Below are 22,692 nucleotides of genomic sequence, written 5' to 3'. Positions count from 1 at the left end.
GGAAGCCCCTTGAGGGCAGGGATGAGTCTTTTCCTAGGGATGCCAAGGACTTAGCACAGTGCTCTGCAAACGATAGATGAGTAATACATCATATGGAGAGATTGATCGGAGGGTTGCTGGAGGGCAAACAAACCCCCGGCATGGCAGGGATCTGCCCCCTTCCCCCCCTTTTAGACCCGCTTTTGGAGAAGCAGCATGGCCTAGTGGATAGAGCCCGGCCCTACGAGTCAGGAGGTCATGGGTTCTAATCCCAGCTCCACCACTCGTCTGCTCTGTGACCACGGGCAGGTCGCTTCACTTCTCTGGGCCTCGGTTCCAGAGAATGTCAAATGGGGATTAAGATTATGAGCCCCACGTGAATCCTGGGCTGTGTCCAACCTGATTAGATTGTACCTACCCCAGCGCTTAGTACAGGGCCTGGCACCTAGTAAATGCCTAACATGAGGTCGTTGCGGGCAGGGAATGTGTTTATTCATTCAATTGTATTTACTGAGCGCTTACTATGTGCTCACAGTCTAGAAGGGGGAGAGGGACATGTATTCCACTCTCTCGAGTACTAAGTGCAGTGCTCTGAACAGTAAGCGCTCAATAAATACAATTGAATGAATGAATACCTTGGAAAGAAGTAAATATATCTGCTGTCTAGAGAGCAGGTCTGGGCTCTGTTTAACCCAGAACAGAAAGAAAGCCGGGCTAACCCCGTCCTGGAGGGGGGATGGGGCAGACCCATCTCGTCGGCCCCCTCCTTGCCCCCAGAGACGCCCCGAGCCCTCTCCCTCAGACCCCACGGAGCATCAGTGGCGAGCGGAGAGACTCATGGGGACTGGAGAGCGGAGGCCTGAATTATTCACAGTGCTTGGCACATAGTAAGCGCTTAACGAATACCATCATCATCATTCATTTGATTGAGAACAGGCCTGGGTCTGAGAGCCCCACCCAGATGCTGAGTTTATTTCTTCATTTTCAGCTGCGGGACCTTAAACCTGGATGACACAGGAGGGAAACAGACATCATTGGAAAGAGTAAGGGTCTGAGAGCCGGAAGACCTGGGTTCTAATCCGGTCTCCACCATTTACCTTAGGCAAGTCGTTTCACTTCCCTGGTCCTCAGTTTCCTCATCTACAAAATGGAGATTCAGTTCCTGGACTCGCAGCTGTTAAGACTGTGAGCCCCTTGTGGGACCCGATTATCTTATGAGAAGCAGCAGGGCCTAGTGGAAAGAGTCTGGACTCGATTACCTTGCCCCAGCGCTTAGAACAGGGCTTGGCACATAATAAGCGCTTAACAAATACCACAATTATTGTGATGACGATGATTATTAGCTAGACCAATGGCCCTGTGGTTTAGCGGAAAGAGGGGCTGGGGAATCAGAAGATATGGGTTCTAATCCCGGCTCCGCCACTTGTCAGCTGTGTGACCTTGGGCAAGCCACTTAACTTCTCTGTGCCTCAGTTACCTCATCTGTAAAATGGGGATTGAGAACGCGAGCCCCGCGTGGGACAATCTGATTACCTTGTATCTAGAACAATGCTTGGCAGAGAGTAAGTGCTTAACAAATACCATAGTGATTATTATTATTATTTAAGAGAGGGCGTTGTGGTTGCTAAGGCAGGATGCAAAGCGAAAGAGCAGTGAATCTGGATGCGTCTGCTGGTGGAGCAGAGCGGGGAGAAGCTCCTGGCCTCCCTCACTCTGGAAGCCGGAAGGGCAGGGCCATTTTCCAGGGGTCTGGACCAGGGATCAGGATTCAGGGATTTACATAATGCAGAGTCCGGATTCACCATCTGGGGAACCGTCTCCCGATGATTACCGACAGAAACAGGCCTCCAGACAGAGAATTGACAATAACGATAATAATAAAAGCGCTCACTAGGTGCCTAGCACTGTTCTAAGCGCTGGGGTAGACACGAGGTTATTGGGTTGTCCCCCGTGGGGCTCACAGTCTCAGTCCCCCTTTTACGGATGAGGTACCTGAGGCCCAGAGAAGTGAAGTGACTGGCCCACGGTCACACAGCTGACAGGTGGCGGAGCCGGGATTCGAACCCGTGACCTCTGACTCCCAAGCCCGGGCTCCTTCCACTAAAACTGACAAGACTTAAACCAAGCCGGAGAAACAGTGGCTAATGGCTAGAGCCCGGGCCTGGGAGCCGGAAGGACCTGGGTTCTAATCCAGATCCGCCACGTGCCGGCAGTGTGACCTCGGGGAAGTCACTTCACTTCTCTGGGCCTCAGTTCCCTCATCTGAAAAATGGGGATTAAGACTGTGAGCCCCAGTGGGGATACGGTCGGTGTCCAACCTGATTAGCTTGTATCTATCCCAGCGCTTAGTACAGTGCCTGGGCACACTGTAAGTGCTTAACAAATGGCTTAGTGGCAAGAGCCCGGGCTTGGGAGTCAGAGGTCGTGGGATCTAATGCCGGCTCTGCCACCTCTCTGCCGTGTGACCTCGGGCAAGTCACTTCACTTCTCCGGGCCTCAGTTTCCTCATCTGTAAAATGGGGATTAAGACTGTGAGTCCCCCGTGGGACAGCCTGCTTCCCTGGAATCTCCCCCAGCGCTTAGAACAGTGCTTGGCACATAGTAAGCGCTTAACAAATAGCATAATTACTATTAAATAATATTTCTTAAAAAGGGGAAAGGAAAGTGGAAAGCGGGCGCCCCCTGCTGGATGATTGGAGGTGACGCAGCCTCCAAAAGGAAGTTTGCTCTCAGTCATTCGATCGTATAATAATGTTGCTATTTGTTAAGCGCTTACTCTGTGCAGAGCCCTGTTCTAAGCGCTGGGGGAGATACAGGGTCATCAGGTTGTCCCACGTGAGGCTCACAGTCTTCACCCCCATTTTTACAGATGAGGTAACTGAGGCACAGAGAAGTTAAGTGACTCGCCCACAGTCAGAACAGCAGACAAGTGGCAGAGCCGGGATTCAAACCCGTGATCTCTGACTCCCAAGCCCGGGCTCTTTCCACTGAGCCATGCTGCTTCTCAGCTTTGCCACGATAGCTGTAGTAACTGTGGTCTTGGTTAAGCACTTACTATGTGCCAAGCACTGTACTAAGCGCTGGAGTCAATCCAGTCCAGTCAGATCAGACACAGCCCCTTTCCCACATGGGGCTCACAGTCCAAGGTTAACCTAGCTATCGATTCTGCGGTATTGTCATCTCCCAGTCGCTCAGTACCATGCTCGCCCCACGGTAAGCACTCAATGAACACCAGTGATTGATTTTTCTTCTTAAATGGTATTTGTTAAGCGCTTACTATGTGCCCGGCACTGTACTAAGCACTGCGATAGATACGAGCTAATCAGGTTAGACACCGTCCCTTTCCCACATGGGGCTCGCAGTCTTCATCCCCATTTTACAGATGAGAGAGTTGAGGCCCAGAGAAGTGAAGTGACTCGCCCGAGGCCACCCACAGCGGACAAGCGGCGGAGCCGGGATTAGAGCCCCGGTCCTTCTGCCTCCCAGGCCCAGGCTCTATCCACTAGGCCACGCTTCCTCTCCTTACCGCTCCCGGATGGACGCCATGGACTTGCGGAGCGTGGCGTGCACGTCCAGCTCCAGCAGCTTGGGGATGTTGGGGTAGCCGCCCAGCTGGGACCAGTCTGAGGCCTCCAGGATCTCCTCCGCTTTCAGGTACCTGCTCGAGGTCAGCTCCTGTTGCAAGAGCGACTCTATCCTGGTCTCCCTGGAACCACTGGGACAGAAGAGGGAAGCAGATGGAAAGCTGGGAAGTGAACCGTTCTCCCCACCTGTGGGATGTGAGCTCACTTCGCTCCCGGGAGGATTAGGCCTGGCCCACTCCTTTCCGCTCCAGATGGATCCTCCTATCGTCTCCCCTCCTCCCCTCTCCACCTGGGCCCTCCCAGCCATTCTCCCCATCCAAGGAGGGCTCCAGAAGTCTCCTCCTTTCCCACAGATGACCGCTTCCAGCCATTCTCCCCACCACTCAGGACTCCAGCGGGTCCTCCCCTCTCCTCTGATGGACCCTCTTGGCCAGTCTCCCCACCAACCGGGACTCCAGCAGACTTCCTTCCCTCTCTTCTTGGATCCTCTCACTCCTCCTTTGCTCCAGTATTAGGACTCCGTCACTCTCGTCCCTCCCTGATGATGGACCCTCCCATTATTCTTCCCTCCAACTCCCACCCACCACGCCTCCCCTACTCCTGCCAGATGGATCCTCCCATCATTCTCCCCTCCAACCACCCCTCAACCAATCCTTCCTTACTGCTGCCCAGATGGACTCTCCCAGTCATTCTCCCCTCCAAGCAAGACTCTGCCACACCTCCCTTACTCCTGCCCAAATGGATCCCCCCAATCATTCTCCCCTCCAACCAGGTCTCCATCATGCCTTCCCTACTCTTACCCAGATAGATCCTCCCAATCATTCTCCCCTCCAACCAGGTCTCCATCATGCCTCCCCTACTCTTACCCAGATAGAACCTCCCGGTCATTCTCCCCTCCTACCAGGTCTCCATCGTGTCTCCCCTACTCTTACCCAGATGGATCCTCCCATCATTCTCCCCCAAACCAGGACTCGACCAGGCCCTCCCACCTGTCCCTCCTGGAGACCCTCCCTTGCGCGCAGAACTCCACCCTTCTGTCCCACCCGGATGCCCCTCCCGACTCCTCTCCCCTCCACCCGGGACTTGACCTCTTAGGATGGCAGATCTTTGAACTGGCTCCCACCGGGTGGGTGGAAAACAGGGGTGGCGACCGCCTGGCCACTGCGGTCCTTTCTCGGGGCTGCGGACGAGGTCCAGCGGAGCCAGGTTCCTCTGGGCCCAAGTCCTGACTGGCTCAGAGTGCGGGCTCACTTCTCTTGGCAGGGGTCCCCCCACCCCAAAGCCCCTGCAGCCCAGCTACCTGAATCCGGGCAGCTGGTCGGACTCCTTCCGGCTCGCCTTCGGCCCCTCCCGAGACGGCCGGGAGGCGGGAGCTTTGGCCCTGTGGCTTAGGGAAGGCCGGGCCCCAGGCTGTTTCTTTTCTGGGCGGCCCGCCACGGGGATCGGGCTGTGGAGGTTCAGGTCGTACTCCCGGCGGAGCTGAAAACGCAAGTAGAGAGAGGGTCAGGTGGCGAAGCAGGGTGAGGGGTTTGACAGGCCTTATTGAAGGCCCATCTCCTCCAAGAGGCCTTCCCAGACTAAGCCCCACTTTTTCTCATCTCCCACTCCCTTCCGCATCGCCCTGATCTGCTCCCTTTGCTCTCTCCCACCAGCCCCATAGCACTTACGTACATATCTGTAATTGTATTTATTTATCGTACTGATATCTGTTATTTGTATTGATGTCTGTCTCCCCCCCGTCTGCAAGCTTGTTATTGGCAGGGATGGCCCCTGTTTATTGTGGAATCGTCCTTTCCCAAGTGCTAAGTACAGTACTCTGCACGCAGTAAGCGCTCAGTAAATACGACTGAACGAATGAATCCTGTCCCTGACCGGGGAATGGTTGGTTGTCCTGCCCCAATAGTAGTAATAATAATAATGTTATTTGCTAAATGCTCACTATGTGCCAAACACTGTTCTAAGCAGGGGGATAGATACAAGGTGATCAGGTTGGACACGGTCCACGTCCCAGATGGGGCCTCTTAATCCCCATTTTACAGATGAGGTAACTGAGGCCCAGAGAAGTGAAGTGATTTGCCCAAGGTCACACAGCGGACGCATGGCGGAGCCGGGATGAGAATCCAGGCCCTTCTGATTCTCAAGCACATGCTCTATCCACTAAGGCAGGGACCCTCTAGACTGTAAGCTCATTGTGGACAGGGAATGTGTCTGTTTATTGTTGTATTGTGCTCTCCCGAGCGCTCAGTACAGTGCTCTGCATACAGTAAGTGCTCAATAAATAGGATCGAATGAATGAATGAGGGTGACCCCCTTCCTTGGGGCTCCAGCTCCCCCATTTTCACGCCCCGCTCCCCTCCCCACCAAATGGGGCTCACAAGGGAGACAGATGGGGGGTGGAGGAAGAAGCGGTGTTCTCACCTGGTTGAATAAAGACACCATCTTGCGCAGATATTGGCTTCTTTCCTGCTCCAGCGTCTTTTGCTTCCTGGTCCAAGCATGCAGCACTTTTTTCTGGTAGGAATCAAGCCTCTCCAGGAACACGTAGAGGGTCCGAGCTTCGGGTCCCTTCCCAGAATCCTTCAGGATCTGTATCCGGCAGCCGAGGTTTTGCCTGCGGAGAGAAAAAAGCGATCCATCGCGGTATTTGTTAATAACGGTGGCATTTGTTAAGCGCTTACTATGTGCAAAGCACTTTTCTAAGTGCTGAGGGGGATGCAAGGTGATCAGGTTGTCCCACGTGGGGCTCCCAGTCTTCATCCCCATTTTACAGATGAGGGAACTGAGCCCCAGAGAAGTGAAGTGACTTGCTCAAGGTCACACAGCAGACCCGTGGTGGAGCCGGGATTAGAATTAGATTCGAATTCTAGATTAGAATTAGAATTAGATTAGATTTAGAATTAGAATTAGATTAGAATTAGAATTAGATTAGAGAAGCAGCGTGGCTCAGTGGAAAGAGCCCGGGCTTGGGAGTCAGAGGTCATGGATTTGAATCCCGGCTCTGCCACCTGTCAGCTGTGTGACTTTGAGCAAGTCACTTAACTTCTCTGTGCCTCAGTTCCCTCATCTGGAAAATGGGGATTAAGACTGTGAGCGTCACGTGGGACAACCTGATGACCCCGTATCTACCCTAGCGCTTAGAACAGTACTCCGCACACAGTAAGCGCTTAACAAATACCGGCATTGTTATTATTATTAATTAGTTCCTCTGACTCCGGGGTCCGGTTTCTTTCCACTAGGCCACACTCCTCTAATTATTGAGCGTTTATTGAGCACTGTAATCTGGGCGTGAGAGATGAGCACTGTAATCTGGGCGTGAGAGAGCAAAGTAGTAGCAAGCCTACGCGTCCTGCCCGGAGCCAGGAAACCCGTCTAATCTTGAATTCGCCCCCTTGAATGCTATGTGAACTTGGGCAAGTCACTTCACTTCCCTGAGTCTCATTTTCAATCGACCAGGCAAGCAACGGTATTTAATGAGCCATTACTACGTGCAGAACACTGAACTAAACGCTTGGGAGAACACAACAGGGTTAGCAGACTCATTCCCTGCCCACAACGAGTTTACAATCTAGTTTCCTCATCTGTAAAGCGGGAATAAGATATCTGTTCTCCCTCCCCCTGAGATTTCTGAGTCCTGTGTGTGACAGGGACTGGGCCAGATCTGATTACCTGCTCGTTATCCCAGTGCTTAGCACGGTGCTTGGCACTTAACAAAGACCACATTGCTAACCTAACCTGCGACAGTGCTTGAAACCCAAAAAAGCCTTCAATATTATTTTTCGTTACTATTATTATTACTAAAAACAATAATTGTAACCGTGGTGTTTGCTAAGCGCTTACTATGTGCCAGGCATTGTACTAAGTCCTGCGGTAGAAATTATTACCCATGTACATTCGTTCGTTCGTTCCTTCAGTCATATTTATTGGGCGCTTTCTATGTACAGAGCACTGTACTGAGCGCTTGGGAGATATATGAGTTCTGAGCACGCACATTCATTCATTCAATAGTATTTATTGAGCGCTTACTCTGTGCAGAGCACTGTACTAAGCGCTTGATATGTACAGTTCGGCAGCAGATATTGACAATCCCCGCCCACTGACGGGCTCACTGTCTAATCGGGGGAGGCGGACAAAAACAAGGCAACTTAATCACGTTAAAATTGCATCTGGGTGACCCTTTTAGCATCCCCAAATCCCTTTTGATCTCACCACATGCGTGGCTCAGTGGAAAGAGCCCGGGCTTGGGAGTCGGAGGTCACGAGTTCGAATCCCGGCTCTGCCACCTGTCCGCTGTGTGACTGTGGGCGAGTCACTTCACTTCTCTGTGCCTCAGTTCCCTCATCTGTAAAATGGGGATTAACTGTGAGCCTCACGTGGGACAACCTCATTACCTTGTATCTACCCCAGCACTTAGAACAGTGCTCTGCACATAGTAAGCGCTTAACAAATACCGACATTATTAAAGTCTGTAGATGCATTCGCTCCCGCTCGTTCGTTCCCTCATTCATTCATTCGCTCATTCATTCATTTAATGGTATTTACTGAGCATCTATTGTGTGCAGAGGAGCACTCTACCGAGCACTTGGGAGAGTATCATACAGCCGAGTTGGTAGAAACATTCCTTAACCCCAAGGAGCTTACAGGGGGAGAGGGTTATTAAAATAAGTTTCAGAGAGGGGAAATGGAAAAGCGATAAGGATATTAGGGTTGTGCTCTGAGGGTAGGGTGATTAGCAAGTGCTTAAGGGGTAATAATCATCATCATCATCATCAAGATGATGGTGTTTGTTCAGCCCCTTCTAAGCCCTGGGGTAGATACAAGGTAATCAGCTCACAGTCTTCATTCCCATTTTACAGATGAGGGAACCGAGGCCCAGAGAAGTGAAGTGACTGGCTCGAAGTCACTCAGCTGGGTACAGATTCAAGTGCATAGACAACAGAGAAGGGGGAGGGAGGAGGGGAAATGAAGGCTTGGTCAGGAAGAAGGCAGGATTGTCATTCCTGTAGCGGACCTGATTATCTTGTGTCTACTCCTAGTACAGCCCTTGGCACATACTACTGATGATAATTATTTATTCATAAATACTATTGAATAATTATTATTATGGCATCTGTTAAGTGCTTACTATGAATCGAGCCCTGTTCCAAGCACAGGATAGATATAAGCTATTCAGGTCAGACTCTATAATTCTATTTATTCATAGTAACGCCTGTTTACTTGTTTTGATGTCTGTCTCCCCCCTTCTAGACTGTAAGCCCGGTGTGGGCACGGGGATCTGTCTCTATTGCTGAACTGTACTTACTTTCCAAGCGCTTAGTACAGTGCTCCGCACACAGTAAGCGCTCAATAAATACGATTGAATGAATGAAGGAGCACAGTCCTTGTCCCGCATGGGGCTCACAGGCAAAGTAGGAAGGAGAACAGGTTTTGAGTCCCCATTTTAAAGTTGAGAAAACTGAAGCCCGGAGAAGTGAAGTGACCGGCCCAAGATCACACAGCAGGGAAGCGGCCGAGCCACGATTACAACCCACAAAAACACGATTGAATGAATAAGTGAATAACAAACACCGTCAAAAAGTGACTTTTTCTCAGTCAGTTCATCAGTGGTATTTACTGAGTGCTAGGCACAATTTTAAGCACTTGGGAGATCACAACAGTAGCAAGACAGATATTCCTTGCCCTCGAGAGGCTTACAAAAATGATTTACAAGTAATGAAAACAAGAAGGACTGGGATAAAGCAGGAAGGAAACCAAAGCATCAGGATAAGATGGCTGGACGAATACCGGATCCGTGACCTTCGGACGTTTGATATTCGCCCCAACCCCACGGCACCTATGTATCTTTAAATTATGTATTACAAATTACTTATTTATTCATAAGCTTGTTACGGGCCAGGGAGTATCTGTTAATTCTGCTGTAGGGTGCTCTCCCAAGCGCCAGCACAGTGCTCTGCACATAAATACGATTGATCGATTGAAGATTGTTGTGTCAAGCACTGTTCTAAGCGCTGGGGTAGATACCAGTTTATGAGGCTGGACACAGTTCCCTTCCCACATGGGGCTCACGATCTAAGCAGGAGGCAGTGGGATTTAATCCCCATCTTTACAGTTGAGGAAATGGGGGAAGAGAGAAGTGAAGTGACTTGCCCAGGGTCACACAGCAGGTACACGGCGGAGCCGGGTTTAGAACTCAGATCCTCTGTTCCCCAGGCCCGTGTTCTTTCCACTAGACCTCACCGGTCTCCTTGCATATTTCCCTGTCTGCCTCCCTCCATCAGAGGGGACGTTCCTTGTGGGCAGGGAACGTGTCTCGTACTTTGGTTGTAAACTCATTGTGGGCAAGGACTGGGTCTTTTTATCGTTCTATCGTACTCTCCCAAGCGCTCAGTACGGTGCTCTGCACACAGTAAGCGCTCAATTGAATGAATGAATGAATGAAACGGTTGTACTTCGCCAAGCTCTCAGTAGAGCGTTGCCCCCGGGGAGCGCTTTCCGTCCAGCGTGGCCACCCCCGGCCCCCCGTCGGGGTGGGGCAGCGGGATCTACCTGACGCCCTGGATGGTCCGGTAGGCGATGTACTTCCTGCAGAGGTGGACGAGCCGGGCCTCGTCGGTGCGCAGGGTCTCCACGATGAGGTCGTTGGCCATGACCCAGGCAGGCCTCGGCAGCTCCGCGTTGACCCTGGGCTGATTCAGGAGCACCAGGTTCGAGCGCTGGGCCCCCACGTCCACCCAGTACTGGGTCCCGTCCGGAGGCGAGGCCGGCAGGGCCTTGGCCTTCTCAGCCGCGGTAGGGGACGCCCGCACCTGGTCCGGTCCGAGGGTGTCTGCAGGGGTCTGATGAGCTACAGTGGAGGACTGGTCGCTGGGGGCCGGAGTGGCCAGTGGCCGGGACCGGTCACCGGGTGCAGGAGGGAATGACGTTGGGGACTGCCCAGGGTGGGCCGGAGTGGCCGAGGTCCAGGACCGGTCACCGGGGGCAGGAGGGGCCAACGTCCGGGGCCTCTTGACGGTGACCGGAGGGACCAGTTGTAGGCGCCGCAGGGTGGGGGTGAGAGCGGCCAGTTTCTGGGGCCGCTTAGCGGCAGCGGGAGAGGCTGCTCCCCAGGACGGGCGGACCGGGCCGGTCCGAACCCATTCCTGGGACGACCCCGTCGGAGCGGGGTGATCCGACGGCCTCGGCCGCCCAAGATGGGCGGGGCCGGGAGAGCGCCCGGGCCGGCCGGCGGGGATCGAAGCCACCAGTTTCTGGGGATGTTTAGTGATGACCGGGATGTCCGGTGTCCGGAGTCGCGTGGAAAAGCCCGGCAGGGACAGCAGCCACGGCTTCCGGGGAGCGGCGGGGGCAGCCGCCGCCCCGGACGGCCTGGGAGGGGCAGGACTGACCGAGCGAGAGTCAGCGGGGGCAAGGCTGGGTGCCTGCCAGGGCCACAGAGGTTGGGCAGATGGCACCGAGGGGGCCGGAGGGAGTGAGGCCCGAAGGGCCGGAGGGAGACGGGTCCGGGGCGGTGGGGGGCCTGTGGGAAGCCACGTTTGGGGCCGTTCCATGGGGGCTGGAGGGAGCGATGTCTGGAGCCGTTTCGGAGGGGCCGTCCGGGGATCCGGGGGAACTGGAGGAACCGATGTCTGGGGCTCCGTGGGAGCCGGAGAGAGCCAAGTCTGGGCCTCCACGAGGGCCATAGGGAGTGAAGTCCGGAGTTGCGTGGTGGCTGGAGGAAGTGATGTCTGGGGCTTCGTGAGGACCGCCGCAGGGACTGAAATCTGGGGCTCTGTAGGAGCCGGAGGAAGGGATGCCCGGGGTCCCGTGGGGGCTGGAGGGAGCGGTGTTCGGGGTCCCGTGGGGGCCGGAGGAAGTGATGTCTCGGCCTCCTTGGGAGCCGGAAGAAACGATGCCCGGAGTCCCGTGAGGGTCGGAGGGAGCGATGTCCGAGGCTTTGTGGGAACCACTGGGAGTGAGGTCCGGGGTTTCATAGGAACTGTAGGGAGCGATGTCCGGGGCTTTCTGGGCACCAGAGGGACCAGCCTCTGGCTATCCACGGGGTCTGTAGGGAGCGATATCCGGTCCTGTGCGGGTGCAGGAGGGAGCGACGCCTGGGATTCAACAGGAACCGGAGGGAGCGACGTCCGGGAGTCCCCGGGGACAGGAGGGAGCGAAGTCTGGGGCTGCGTCCTGGAGACCCGACCAATTAAGGCCGGGGGCTGGTCGCCGGTGGTGGAGGGAGGGATCGCTCCCCAGACCTGTCCAACGAGGGTAGGGAAGTCAGTGGTCTGGGGCTGGCCTGCGGTCAGAGCCGGGCCCCCCTCCCGGGGTGGCTTGGTGACGTACGGACTCCACATCTTCTGCATCTTCTCAGACAAGAGGGGGCGCCCCGGTTTCTGGGGTCCCTTGGCCAAGGCCGCGACGTCCGCGACCCGGGGCTTCTCGGAGACGGCCGAGTCAAGCTCCTCGCCGAGTCTGTCGGAGGGGAGGGGGACCTCCTGGGCCCGGGTTTTGGGGGCCTGCAGCCCCAAGGACGAGGCCGGGCTGAAGTACGATAGCTCCTGGTCCTTCTTCGTGGTGGGGGACGGGAGCAGCGCGTGGGCTTTTTGGTTCAGAAGCATGAGTTTCCTGAGGGCCTTCGCCGCAGAGCCCCGGGCCTGCTGGGGACGGGAGGATCTCCTGAGCCGGGTGGCCCGGCCGAGGCCCCTGCCGACACCTTGCTTCTGGGTGGTCAGCGGAGTTGACAGAAGCATCGTCGGCAGGCGGCTGGGGGCCAGCTCAGGCAGGAACCTCGTGGAGAGGTAGTCCTCCTCCTCCTTCTTCTCCTCCAGGTTCGCCTTGTCCTTCGGCTCCTCCTCCTCCTCCTCCGTCTTCCATTCGTCATCCTCCTCCTCTTTGGCCCTCTTCTCCGTGGGTTCCAGGCTGCGCCGCTCCCTCTGCAGACGGGCCCTCGCCCCCTTCTGCCCTGGTGCCGCCTGCTGCCCCAGCTGGCCTTTCTGCTGCTGCCACCGCCCCAGGGCCTTGCCCGCGATTCTCCTCTCCCCACGCTCGGTCCCGGGGGCCTCAGGCTTCCCTCCCGGGCCCCTCGGCTTGCTCTCGCCCGGCTTCCCGCCCTCCTCCGCCTCCCAGGGGAGCAGAGAGTCCGCCGGCCTTCCGGCCTCCCTCTGGAGCACCCGGAACACCGTGGCCACCCATGGCTCCATCTTGTCTGCTCCAGGGGGTCCCGGGGAGCGTCCGGCGGGTCCTCCCTTCAGCCTCCCTGTTCCCCGCGGGGCGGGTGGGATCCCCTCGGCTCCTCTGCGCTTCTCTCCGGCCCGGACGGCCCGCCAGCCCGACTGCGGCTGCTTCATGGCGGCCATCAACACCTCCATCACTTTCTGGAAATATTCCTCCATCTTGTTCTTGGTGATCTCGAAGAGCTTTTGGGCCTTGGAGTTCCTGAGCGGGACGCCGCTCTCCGTCTGGCCCTCCTGCTCCCTAGCCTTTCCCAGCTCCTTGGCCTTTCCCAGCTCTTCGATCTTCCTCTGGATAAAAGCCATCAAGGCCCGCTGGAAATCCGTCAGGACGTCCAGCTCGTCGCGGCCGTCTGGGGTTCCCCGGTCCTTCCCTGGCTTCGCTTTGCCCTCGCCCTTGGGCGGGGCCCCCTTCTGCTTCTGGCCCTTTCCCCTTGGGCCCTGGGGCTTGGGTGGTCTCCCCAGACCCTCGAAACTGGCCACGCTCGAGTCTTCCCCGGTGCCCACGGAGGAAGGGGCCGTGTCCCCTGGGGGTCTGGGGCCTCTCAATTTGGGAAGGTTGGCAACGATGTCTTCCCAGTCTCGGCTCCCGAGGTCTGAATCCCAAGAGGCCCCGGGCCCCTCGCTCTCATCCTCATCCCACACGCTGGGGACGTTGGAACCCGGCTCCGTCTCGGCCTCCTCGGTGAGGGCCGCCTGAGATGGCGTGGCTTCCGTCTCCTCTGAGACCCGAGCCTTATCAGAGAGCGTGCCCAGGGAAGGTTGCTTTTTGTCCTCCTCGCCCCCGGCCCACGTCTCCCTCGGACCCCTGCCTGGTCCCTCAGAGACCCCCCGTTCCTCCTCGGGATGGGGCCCCGCTTCCTTCAGGTCTTTCGGCGGGCTCGCCGATGGCAGAGCGATCCCTCCCATCCTTTGGTCCCTGGGGGATTCTCGGAAAGCTGACCTCAACCCCTCCTCGGGCGGACGTTCCGCCACCTGTCCCCCTTCCGCGCCTCGGTCAGATCTCTTCAGGGTTTTCGGCATCACCTTCCTGGGCCTTGCCTTCTTCTCCACCTCCTCCTCGACGCCTCTGGGAGTCCCGGGATGGAGTTTCAGGGAGCCCCTGACCTTGGGCCACTTCTCCTCGTCTTTCAGCAAGGCGGCTTCGATGGCCTCCGCCTGCAATTTGTGCTGGACGGCATCTTTGGCTCGGAGGGCCTGCTTGTATTTTTCCTCCATGTTCTGGACCTGCTTCTCGAGGGCGCCTTTCTTCTGGATGAGGGCTTGGACCGCCTGCTGGAAAGACAGACACTGGGTCTTGTGGTTCTCCTCCATTTCCGCTTCCCAGATGGCGTGCTGGTTCTGCAGGCGGGCCATCTCCTGCTTCTGAAGCTCCAGGGCCTTGGTCAGGTTGTCCACGGTGGCAGACATGTACTGGATGGCGTGGACCTCGGTTTTGTTGAACATGGCGGACCCCACCAGCTCCTGCAGCATCCCCCGGACTTCCAAAACCTTCCTGTTCAGAATTTTCTCGTCTCTGACCATCTGGGCCGGGCTCAGGGCCTGAATTGCCGAGACCGATTTACGACGGAGGCTCTTCTCCTTCCAGGTTTTCCACAGCTTTCCCTTGGTTACTGAGGAAGTTGGAGAAAAAAAATTGGGATTTTTTTTTTAAGCTATGCTCCAGGCACTGTTCTAAGCACTGAGATAGTTACAAGGTAATCGGGTTGGACTCAGCCCCACATGGGGCTCACGGTCTTCATCTCCATTTTACAGAGGAGGTAACCGAGGCCGGGAGAAGTGAGGTGACTGGCTCAAGGTCACACAGAGGACAAGCGACAGGGCTGGGAGTAGGATACAGATCTTCTGACTCGCCGGCCCGGGATCTCTCCTCCAAGCCACGCTGCTTCCCTGCTTCCTGGCTTCCTCAGGTCCTGGGCAAATTCCCCAACTCCAGTTCCGACCAGATTCCCACCTGACCTATTTAAGGAGGCAGTGTGGCCTGGAGGCCTCAGAGAGAGGCTGGAATCAATCGGTGGTACTTATTGAGCGCTTACTTTGTGCAGGGCCCCGTACTGAACGCTTGAGAAGGACGAGAGGGTTAAGGTGATACGACCCCAGTCCTTCAGGAGCTTCCCTCTGGACTATAAGTTCCTTGTGGGCAAGAAACGGGTCTACCAACTCTGTTATGTTATACTCTCCCAACTACTTAGTACAGTGCTCTGCGCACACTAAGCGCTCAATAAACACCACTGATCGATTGCAATCGAGCGGGCGAGACAGACATTGAAATAAATCGACAAGCAGCCTGATCTAGTGGAAAGAGCATGGGCCTGGGAGTCAGGAAACCTGAGTTCTTAGCCCAGTTCTGTCACGTGCCGGCGGTGTGACCTCGTGCAAGTCCCTTCACTTCTCTGGGCCTCGGTTTCCTCATCTGAAAAATGAGGATAAAATACCTGTTCTCCTTCCCCTTAGACTGAGAGCCCCTCGTGGGTCAGGACTGTGGTCCTCTCCCAATCCCAAAGCACTTACGTATATATGAATATATCTATAATTCTATTTATTTATATTGATGCCTGTTTACTTGTTTTGATGTCTGTCTCCCCCGCCCCCTGCCCTCCCAGACTGTAAGCCCGTCGTGGGCAGGGACTTGTCTCTCTTTTTTGCTGTATTGTATTTTCCAAGTGCTTAGTACAGTGCTCTGCACACAGTAAGCGCTCGACCAATACCTTTGAATGAATACTAGGCATATATTCTACTTACCCCGTTGTGGAGCCCGTAGTAAGATCGGAGTAAGAGCTCTCCAAGCGCTTAGAACAGTGCTCTGCACTCAGTAAGTGCTCAATAAATACCAACGATTGATCGAAGAGCTTTACAAAAGACAGACTTACTATTAGTAGCGTTATTAAACTACAGGTAGGAGAAATATCTAAGTCTAGGGATATGCACGTAGGTGTTGTTGGGGTGGACTGAGTACTCAAAGTGCTAAAATAATAATCAGAAGAGAAGCAGCGTGGCCTAATGGGCCTTGGAGTCAGAAGGACCTGGTTTCATTCCTGGATCTGTCACCTGCCTGCTTGGTGACCTTGGATGAGTCACTTCACTTCTCTGGGCCTCGGTTATCTCCTCCGTAAATTGGGGATCGAGGCTGTGAGTCTCGCGTGGGACATGGATTGTGTCCAACCGACTAGTTTGTATCTCACTCCAGCGTTGAGTACAGCGCCTGGCACAAAGTAAGCGTTTAACAAAAACCGCAAAAAAAAAAAAAAAACAACAAAAAAGGAAAACAAGACCAGGGAGATTTTGTGTCCCAGCCCCAGGACATCGGTTCGGATAAGGCCACGCCTCTCACCCCCTCTCCCGGGGGACCCCAAAATCTATTTTATGAGTTGCTAAGCCTCTCGAACGTGGGGACCGTGGGTGTCTCACTCCTCTGAACTCTCCCGATATGTTTAGATACTCGGTAACTGAGTAACAGCGTGGCTCAGTGGAAAGAGCATGGGCTTGGGACCCAGAGGTCATGGGTTCGACTCCCAGCTCTACCACCTGTCAGCTGTGTGACTGTGGGCAAGTCACTTTACTTCTCTGTGCCTCAGTTCCCTCACCTGTAAAATGGGGATGAAGACTGTGAGCCTCATGTGAGACAACCTGATCACCCTGTATCTACCCCAGCACTTAGAACAGTGCTCTGCACACAGTAAGCGCTTAACAAATACCAACATTATTATTACTATTAACTGATTGACTGATCGACCGATCGATTGCCTCCTTGGCAGCCAGGTTGACCCGAATTCTGGTCATCCCTCTCCCCAGCCCACTCCCGCTCTTGGGAAGGAGCATGGGCCCTCAGAGGAATATGGGAATATCAATTCCATCCGGTCCTTGATCGGGGCGAGGGGTTGGGAGGTCAAGGTCGGGGGGCTGCGAACACCCCATCTTGAGCGAGGGCTGGGGACCTTGATCGTGGGATTGTCCAGGGTTGGATGGGAGGGGGCAGAAGTGTGGATGGCCGGGGGTCGGGGGAGGAGGGGGCACATCTTTCCTCGCCCCGGGACCCTCCCAAACGGATTTTGTCTCCGCTGCAGCGCAGACCCCCTGCAGCCGACAAGCACCTACTGAGTTTCTTTTTCGTCCTTTTATGCTCCGCTAATAAGTAGGAGCAGAGGGAGCTGAGGGAGCCGACGCTGCCCTGCGTGGCCATGAGGGAGAGAGGCAGCGTCTTCTCCATGGCTTCCACCCAGTCTTGCTCTTCCTCTCCCAGGGCCTCTTTGGTTTCCTCCGACAAAATGACATCTTTGAGGAGAGTCAGAATAAGACAGTCAGTGACAGGATGGAACCGGCGTTCCCCTCCCCCTCTCGGCCCCGTCACATTTTCAACCCCCATGCAGGGAAAAGCCTCTGCCGGTGTTCTGCCGAAACTCCCGCCCGTTGCCTTAATAACATCCCTTCGCACCTTATCAAAACACCTGCCCCCCTCCCTTCATCCCTCCCTGACCACCATCTTCGACCGTTCTTTTCCAGTGGCTTCTTCTCCACTGTTTCAAACTTTCCCCTAGCCAAAAAAAATCCCCAGCAACCTCCCTCGACCTCATGGCTCCCTCCAGTTATGACCTACCATTTCTCTCCAAACTCCTCGAGTAAGTTGACTACACCCGCAGCCTCCACTTCCTCTCCTCCAATTCTCTCTCTGACCCCCTCAAATCTGGCTCCCACCCCCTTCACTCCACCGGAAATGACCACTCTAAGGTCACCAACGATCTCCTTCTTGTCATATCCAACGGCCTCTACTCCATCCTAATCTTCCTCTCAACTGTGGACCACCCCCTTCTCCTGGAAAAGTTATCCAACCTCGGCTTCGCCGTCACTGTCCTCTCCTGGTTCTCGTCCTATGTCTCTGGCCCCTCCTTCTCAGCCTCTTTTGGGGGCTCCCTCTCCACCTCCCACCCCCTAACTGTGGGAGCCCCCCAAGGCTCGGTTCTGGGTGCCCTTCTATTCTCCATTTTCACCCGCTCCCTCGGAAAACTCATTCGCTCCCACCACTTCAACTGCCGTCTCTACGCGGATGATTCCCAAATCTCCCCGGAGGCTACCAATAATATCTTTCGGAGAGCACTTTTATTTTACCAAATCGCTTTTGCTTTTTTTTTTTATCTCCTCTTAGTGCAGGAAGGGGTCTCCTAGGTAAGCCGGACACTCACTCCACTCCACCAGCCATTCGTAAATATCCTGCAAGACCTGGTTTTTGCTCTCCATGGCCTCGTCGAGGAAGCCAATCTTCTGTATTAAAAAGGTTTTCTTTTTCCTCCTGTCCGCCATGAAGCTGGACAACTCCTTTCCGGTCAGAAAATCAGGGCTCGAGTAGTCTCTGTAACGCTCGATCACACGGTTGACGTTGCTTACGATGTCAGACATTTCTCTGGCGATATTCTGGAAGGGGGTAGAGAACCAGATGAGGGAGGCAGAAGAGATTGTTCTACCCAGACTTCGGGACCAGACTCGGGACATCAATCAGTCAGTCGATCGAGTGTATTAATTGAGCGCTTATTGTGTGCAGAGCCCTGTACTAAGCACTTGGGAGAGGACAACACAACAATATATTATCTCCTCCAAGAGGCCTTCCCAGTCTGAGTCCCCGCTTTCCTCTTCTCCCACTCCCTTCTGGGTCACCCTGACTTGCTCCCTTAGTTTTTCCCCCTCCCAGCCCCAAAACACTTAAATACACATTTATTTATTTGTACCGATTTCTGTCTCCCCCCACTGAGACTGTAAGCTCATTGTGGGCAGGGAACGCGTTTGTTTATTATTGTATTGTGCTCTCCCAGACACTTAGTACAGTGCTCCGCACAAAGTAAGTGCTCAGTAAATACGATTGAATGAATGAAGAGACATTCCCTGCCCACAGTGAGCCGACAGACTAAAGACGACCGTTACGGCCAGGGAACGCATCTGCTAATTCTCTTCTATTATTATACTCTTCCAAGTGTTTATAACGGTGCTCTGCGCACAGTAAGCGCTCAACGGCGTCGACTGATTGACTGATTGATTCCTCTGACCGCCCTCTCGTCTTGGATTCTCCCACATGAGCACATGATCCCTTTCTTCCTCCCGGTTTTTTTTTTAATGGCATTTGTTAAGCGCTTACTACGCGCCGGGCACTGTACTCATCCCTGGGGTAGGTACAAGATAATCAGGTTGGACCCAGTCCTTGTCCCCCATGGGGCTCCCAGTCTTAATCCCCATTTTCCAGATGAGGGGACCGAGGCGCAGAGAAGTGAAGTGGCTTGCCCGCGGTCGCACAGCAGGTAAGTGGCAGAGGCGGAATTGGAATCCAGGTCCTTCCGACTCCCAGGCCTGGGCTCTTCCCGCCAGGCTGCGCTGCTTCTTACTCGCTCCCGAGTCTCTGCCTTCCCCTCCCAGCTCAGAGTGAGGTCTGGAGCCGCGTCCCAGCCCTGGGACTCGGTGGCATTGGGGTCCGGTGTGTGACCGCTTGTCTGCTGGGTGACCTTGGGCTAGTCATTTTACTTCTCTGGGTCTCAGTTACCCCATCTGTAAAGTGGGGATTAAGACCGTGAGCCCCATGTGGGGTAAGGACTGTGACTGACCTGATTACCTTGTATCTACCCCAGCGCTTAGGACAGTGCTTGGCACATAATAAGTGCTTAAAAAAATACCACAATTATTATTATCATTTGCTGGGACAGACATTCTGGCTGGCTTGAGGGCAGAATTATAATTATTGTATTTGGTAAGCGTTTACTATGTGTCAAGCACAGTTCTAAGCACTGAGGTAGAGACAAGCTAACCAGGTTGGACACAATCTTTGTCGCACACAGGATTTACGCTCTAAGGAGGAGGGAAAGCAGGTATTGAATCACATTTTACAGATGAGGAAACCGAGGCCCAGAGAAGTGAAGTGACTGGCCCGAAGTCACTCAGCAGGCAAGTAACAGAACAGCGTGGCTCAGTGGAAAGAGCCCGGGCTTAGGAGTCTGAGGTCATGGGTTCTAATCCCGGCTCCGCCACCTGTCAGCTGTGTGACTTTGGGCAAGTCAGTTAACTTCTCGGTGCCTCAGTGACCTCATCTGTAAAATGGGGATGAAGACTGTGAGCCTCGCGTGGGACAACCTGATTACCCCGTATCTGCCCCAGTGCTTAGAACAGAGCTCGGCACATAGTAAGCGCTTAACGAATACCAACAGTATAATATACCACAACTGGAATTGGAATCCAGGAATCCAGGTGAGAAGCAGCTTGGCCTAGTGAATAGAGCATGGGCCTGGAAGTCAGGCGGACCTGCATTCTAATCCCAGCTCCCCCACTTGTCTGCTGTGTGACCTTGGGCAAGTCATTTCAACTCTCCATGCCTCAGTTACCTCTTCTGTAAAATGGAGAGGAAGACTGTGAGCTCCACGTGGGACAGGGACTGTGTCCAATCTGATTTCCTTGTAACTATCCCAGGGTTTAGTACGATGCCTGGCGCATAATAAGCCTTTAACAAATCTATTAAAAACAAAAAGGGTCCTCTGACCCTCGGGCCCGGGCTCCAACCTAGTGTGCAGTGGAGGTGATCTTAGTCCAGTGGCTTTGCACACATTAGGAGCTCAATAATTAGGGGAGGTAACATGACATAGCGGATACAGCGCAGGCCTGGGAGTCAGAAGGACATGGGTTCCAATTCCGGCTCCGCCACTTGTCTGCTGTGTGGCCTTGGGCAAATCACTTCACTTCTTTGGGCCTCAGTTCCCTCATCTGGAAAACGGGGATTAAGACCGTGACTCCCATGTGGGACAGGGACGCCGTCTGACCCGATTTGCTTAGTACCGTGCCTGGCGCATAGTAAGATCTTAACCGATACCACATTTTTCTCCTTCTACTTATAAATGCCGTCGAATGGTTCATCGGATGCTTTGAAACCCGGAACCCCCCCCCCCCCGGCCCCGGTGTGGCCCGTCTGTCCCCCGACCCACCTCTTTGACCCGGACCAGCTGGGCGGTCTCGATCCTACTGAGCACGGCCTTGACCGCGGACGGCATCTCCAGTTTATGCCCGGTGGCCTCCTGGAGGTCAAATCTGGGCCTCAGCATGGTATCCTCGGGGCCGCTCCTCAGCTCGTCGCTGTCCGACCCGCAGTCCCGGGCCAACGGCTTCTTGGTGGCCATCTCGAGAGGTTGGGGTGGCGGCGATGGGGAGGGGACCGGGGCTGGGCCCAAGAGGCGGAGAGAAGGAGCGGTCTCTCCCGTTCGTTCTGTGGGGGAACCCGGCGTCCCGCCGAACTATGGGTTGGCAGGGAGCGTCCTCCTCCCGAACCTTCTGCCTCACTGTGACCTCATCATCTTTACGGAGCTCTCTCCCGTCAGCATCTATTTTTTTTTTTTTAGTGGTATTCGTTAAGCGCTTACTATGTGCCAGACACTCTACTAAGCGGTGGTAGATACAAGGTAATCAGGTTGGACACAGTCCCACCGTCCCGCCTGGGCCTCGCGGTCTCAACCCCCATTTTATAGATGAGGTAACTGAGGCCCAGAGAAGTGACTTGCCCGAGATCATACATCAGCCAAACTAATTCTCTTCCCCTCTACAAAACCCTACTTAAAGCTCACCTCCTCCAAGAGGCCTTCCCAGACTGAGCTCCCCCCTTTTTCCCTCTGCTCCCTCTACCCCTCCCTTCGCCTCTCCGCAGCTGAACCCTCTTCTCCCCCCTTTCCCTCTGCTCCTCCCCCTCTCCCGTCCCATCCCCTCAGCACCGTACTCGTCCGCTCGACCGTATATATCTTCATCACCCTATTTATTTTGTTAATGAGATGTACATCACCCTGATTCTATTGATTTGCTATCGTTTTAATGAGATGTTCTTCCCCTCGATTCTATTTATTGCCATCGTTCTCGTCTGTCCGCCTCCCCCGATTAGACCGTGAGCCCGTCAAAGGGCAGGGACTGTATCTGTTACCGATTTGTCCATTCCACGCGCTTAGTACAGTGCTCTGCACCTAGTAAGCGCTCAATAAATACTATTGAATGAAATACAGTTGAATGAATCAGAGACGTGGCGGAGCGGGGATTAGAACCCATGACCTTCTGACTCCCAAGCCCGGGTTCTCGCCACATGCTGCTTCTCCGAGGGGGAGAGGAGGCTGCCGGCAGAACTATTCTTCATTCGATCGTATTTATTGAGCGCTTGAGCACCGTACTAAGAAAGTACAGTTCAGCAACGGGTTCCCAGTCTAGACGAGGGGGAACAGACAACAAAACAAAACAGGCACCAGGAAACAGGCAATATTCTCCTGGTTGGGACCTCCCTCTCCCTCCACATACGCCAGACTCTCTCCACCTTCAAAGCGTTATTAAAATCACGTCTCCTCCGAGAGGCCTTCCCAGATTAAGCCCTCTTTCCCCCAGTCGGCTCTCCCTTCTGCCTCATCTATGCTTTTGGTTCTGTGACCTCTGGACATTTATTATTCGCCCCACCTCCAACCCCGTAGCCCTGATGTACATCTTCAAATGATAAATGACCTATTTATTCATATTCATTCGTTCAGTAGTATTTATTGAGCGCTGACTATGTGCAGAGCAATGTACTAAGCGCTTGGAATGTACAAATCGGCAACAGATTTAAGGTCCGTCTCCCCGTCTAGACGGTCTGTCGTAGTGTAGTCGCCCCAGCGCTCGGTACATAGTAGGTGCTCGATAAATACTCTTAACTGATCGATTAGTGGTCAGGAAGTATTAAGGGAACGTGAAAACAAAACAGAGGGAAGACCGCACGGTTGGCCGATTAGAGAAGCAGCCGTGGCTCAGTGGAAAGAGCACGGGCTTGGGAGTCAGAGGTCATGAGTTCGAATCCTGGCTCTGCCACTTGTCAGCTGTGTGACTTTGGGCAAGTCACTTCACTTCTCTGGGCCTCGGTTCCCTCATCTGTAAAATGGGGATGAAGACTGTGAGCC

The 22,692-nt window shown here is 54.5% G+C and overlaps 1 protein-coding gene across 2 annotated transcripts; it reads right to left on the bottom strand.

Moving 5' to 3' along the window:
• Nucleotides 1-885: 885 nt before the first annotated feature.
• On the bottom strand, nt 886-21,021 carry FAM186B (family with sequence similarity 186 member B). 2 transcript variants are annotated; one of them, XM_029072798.2, is made up of 8 exons: nt 20,719-21,021; nt 17,950-18,178; nt 16,868-17,044; nt 10,107-14,385; nt 5,982-6,174; nt 4,864-5,042; nt 3,506-3,694; nt 886-983 (listed from the first exon to the last, which is right to left on the bottom strand). In XM_029072798.2, exons 1-8 carry the CDS (start codon nt 20,908-20,910, stop codon nt 950-952), a joined length of 5,472 nt encoding a protein of 1,823 aa, XP_028928631.1. In that variant the 5' UTR covers nt 20,911-21,021; the 3' UTR covers nt 886-949. The 2 variants fall into 2 exon arrangements, with proteins under 2 accessions (XP_028928631.1, XP_028928632.1); XM_029072799.1 differs by lacking the exons at nt 17,950-18,178; nt 20,719-21,021 and adding an exon at nt 17,367-17,410.
• Nucleotides 21,022-22,692: the final 1,671 nt, after the last annotated feature.

This window comes from Ornithorhynchus anatinus, chromosome 10, assembly GCF_004115215.2.
Source record: "Ornithorhynchus anatinus isolate Pmale09 chromosome 10, mOrnAna1.pri.v4, whole genome shotgun sequence".
NCBI lineage: Eukaryota > Metazoa > Chordata > Mammalia > Monotremata > Ornithorhynchidae > Ornithorhynchus > Ornithorhynchus anatinus.
This window is presented reverse-complemented; position numbering and strand designations above follow the sequence as displayed.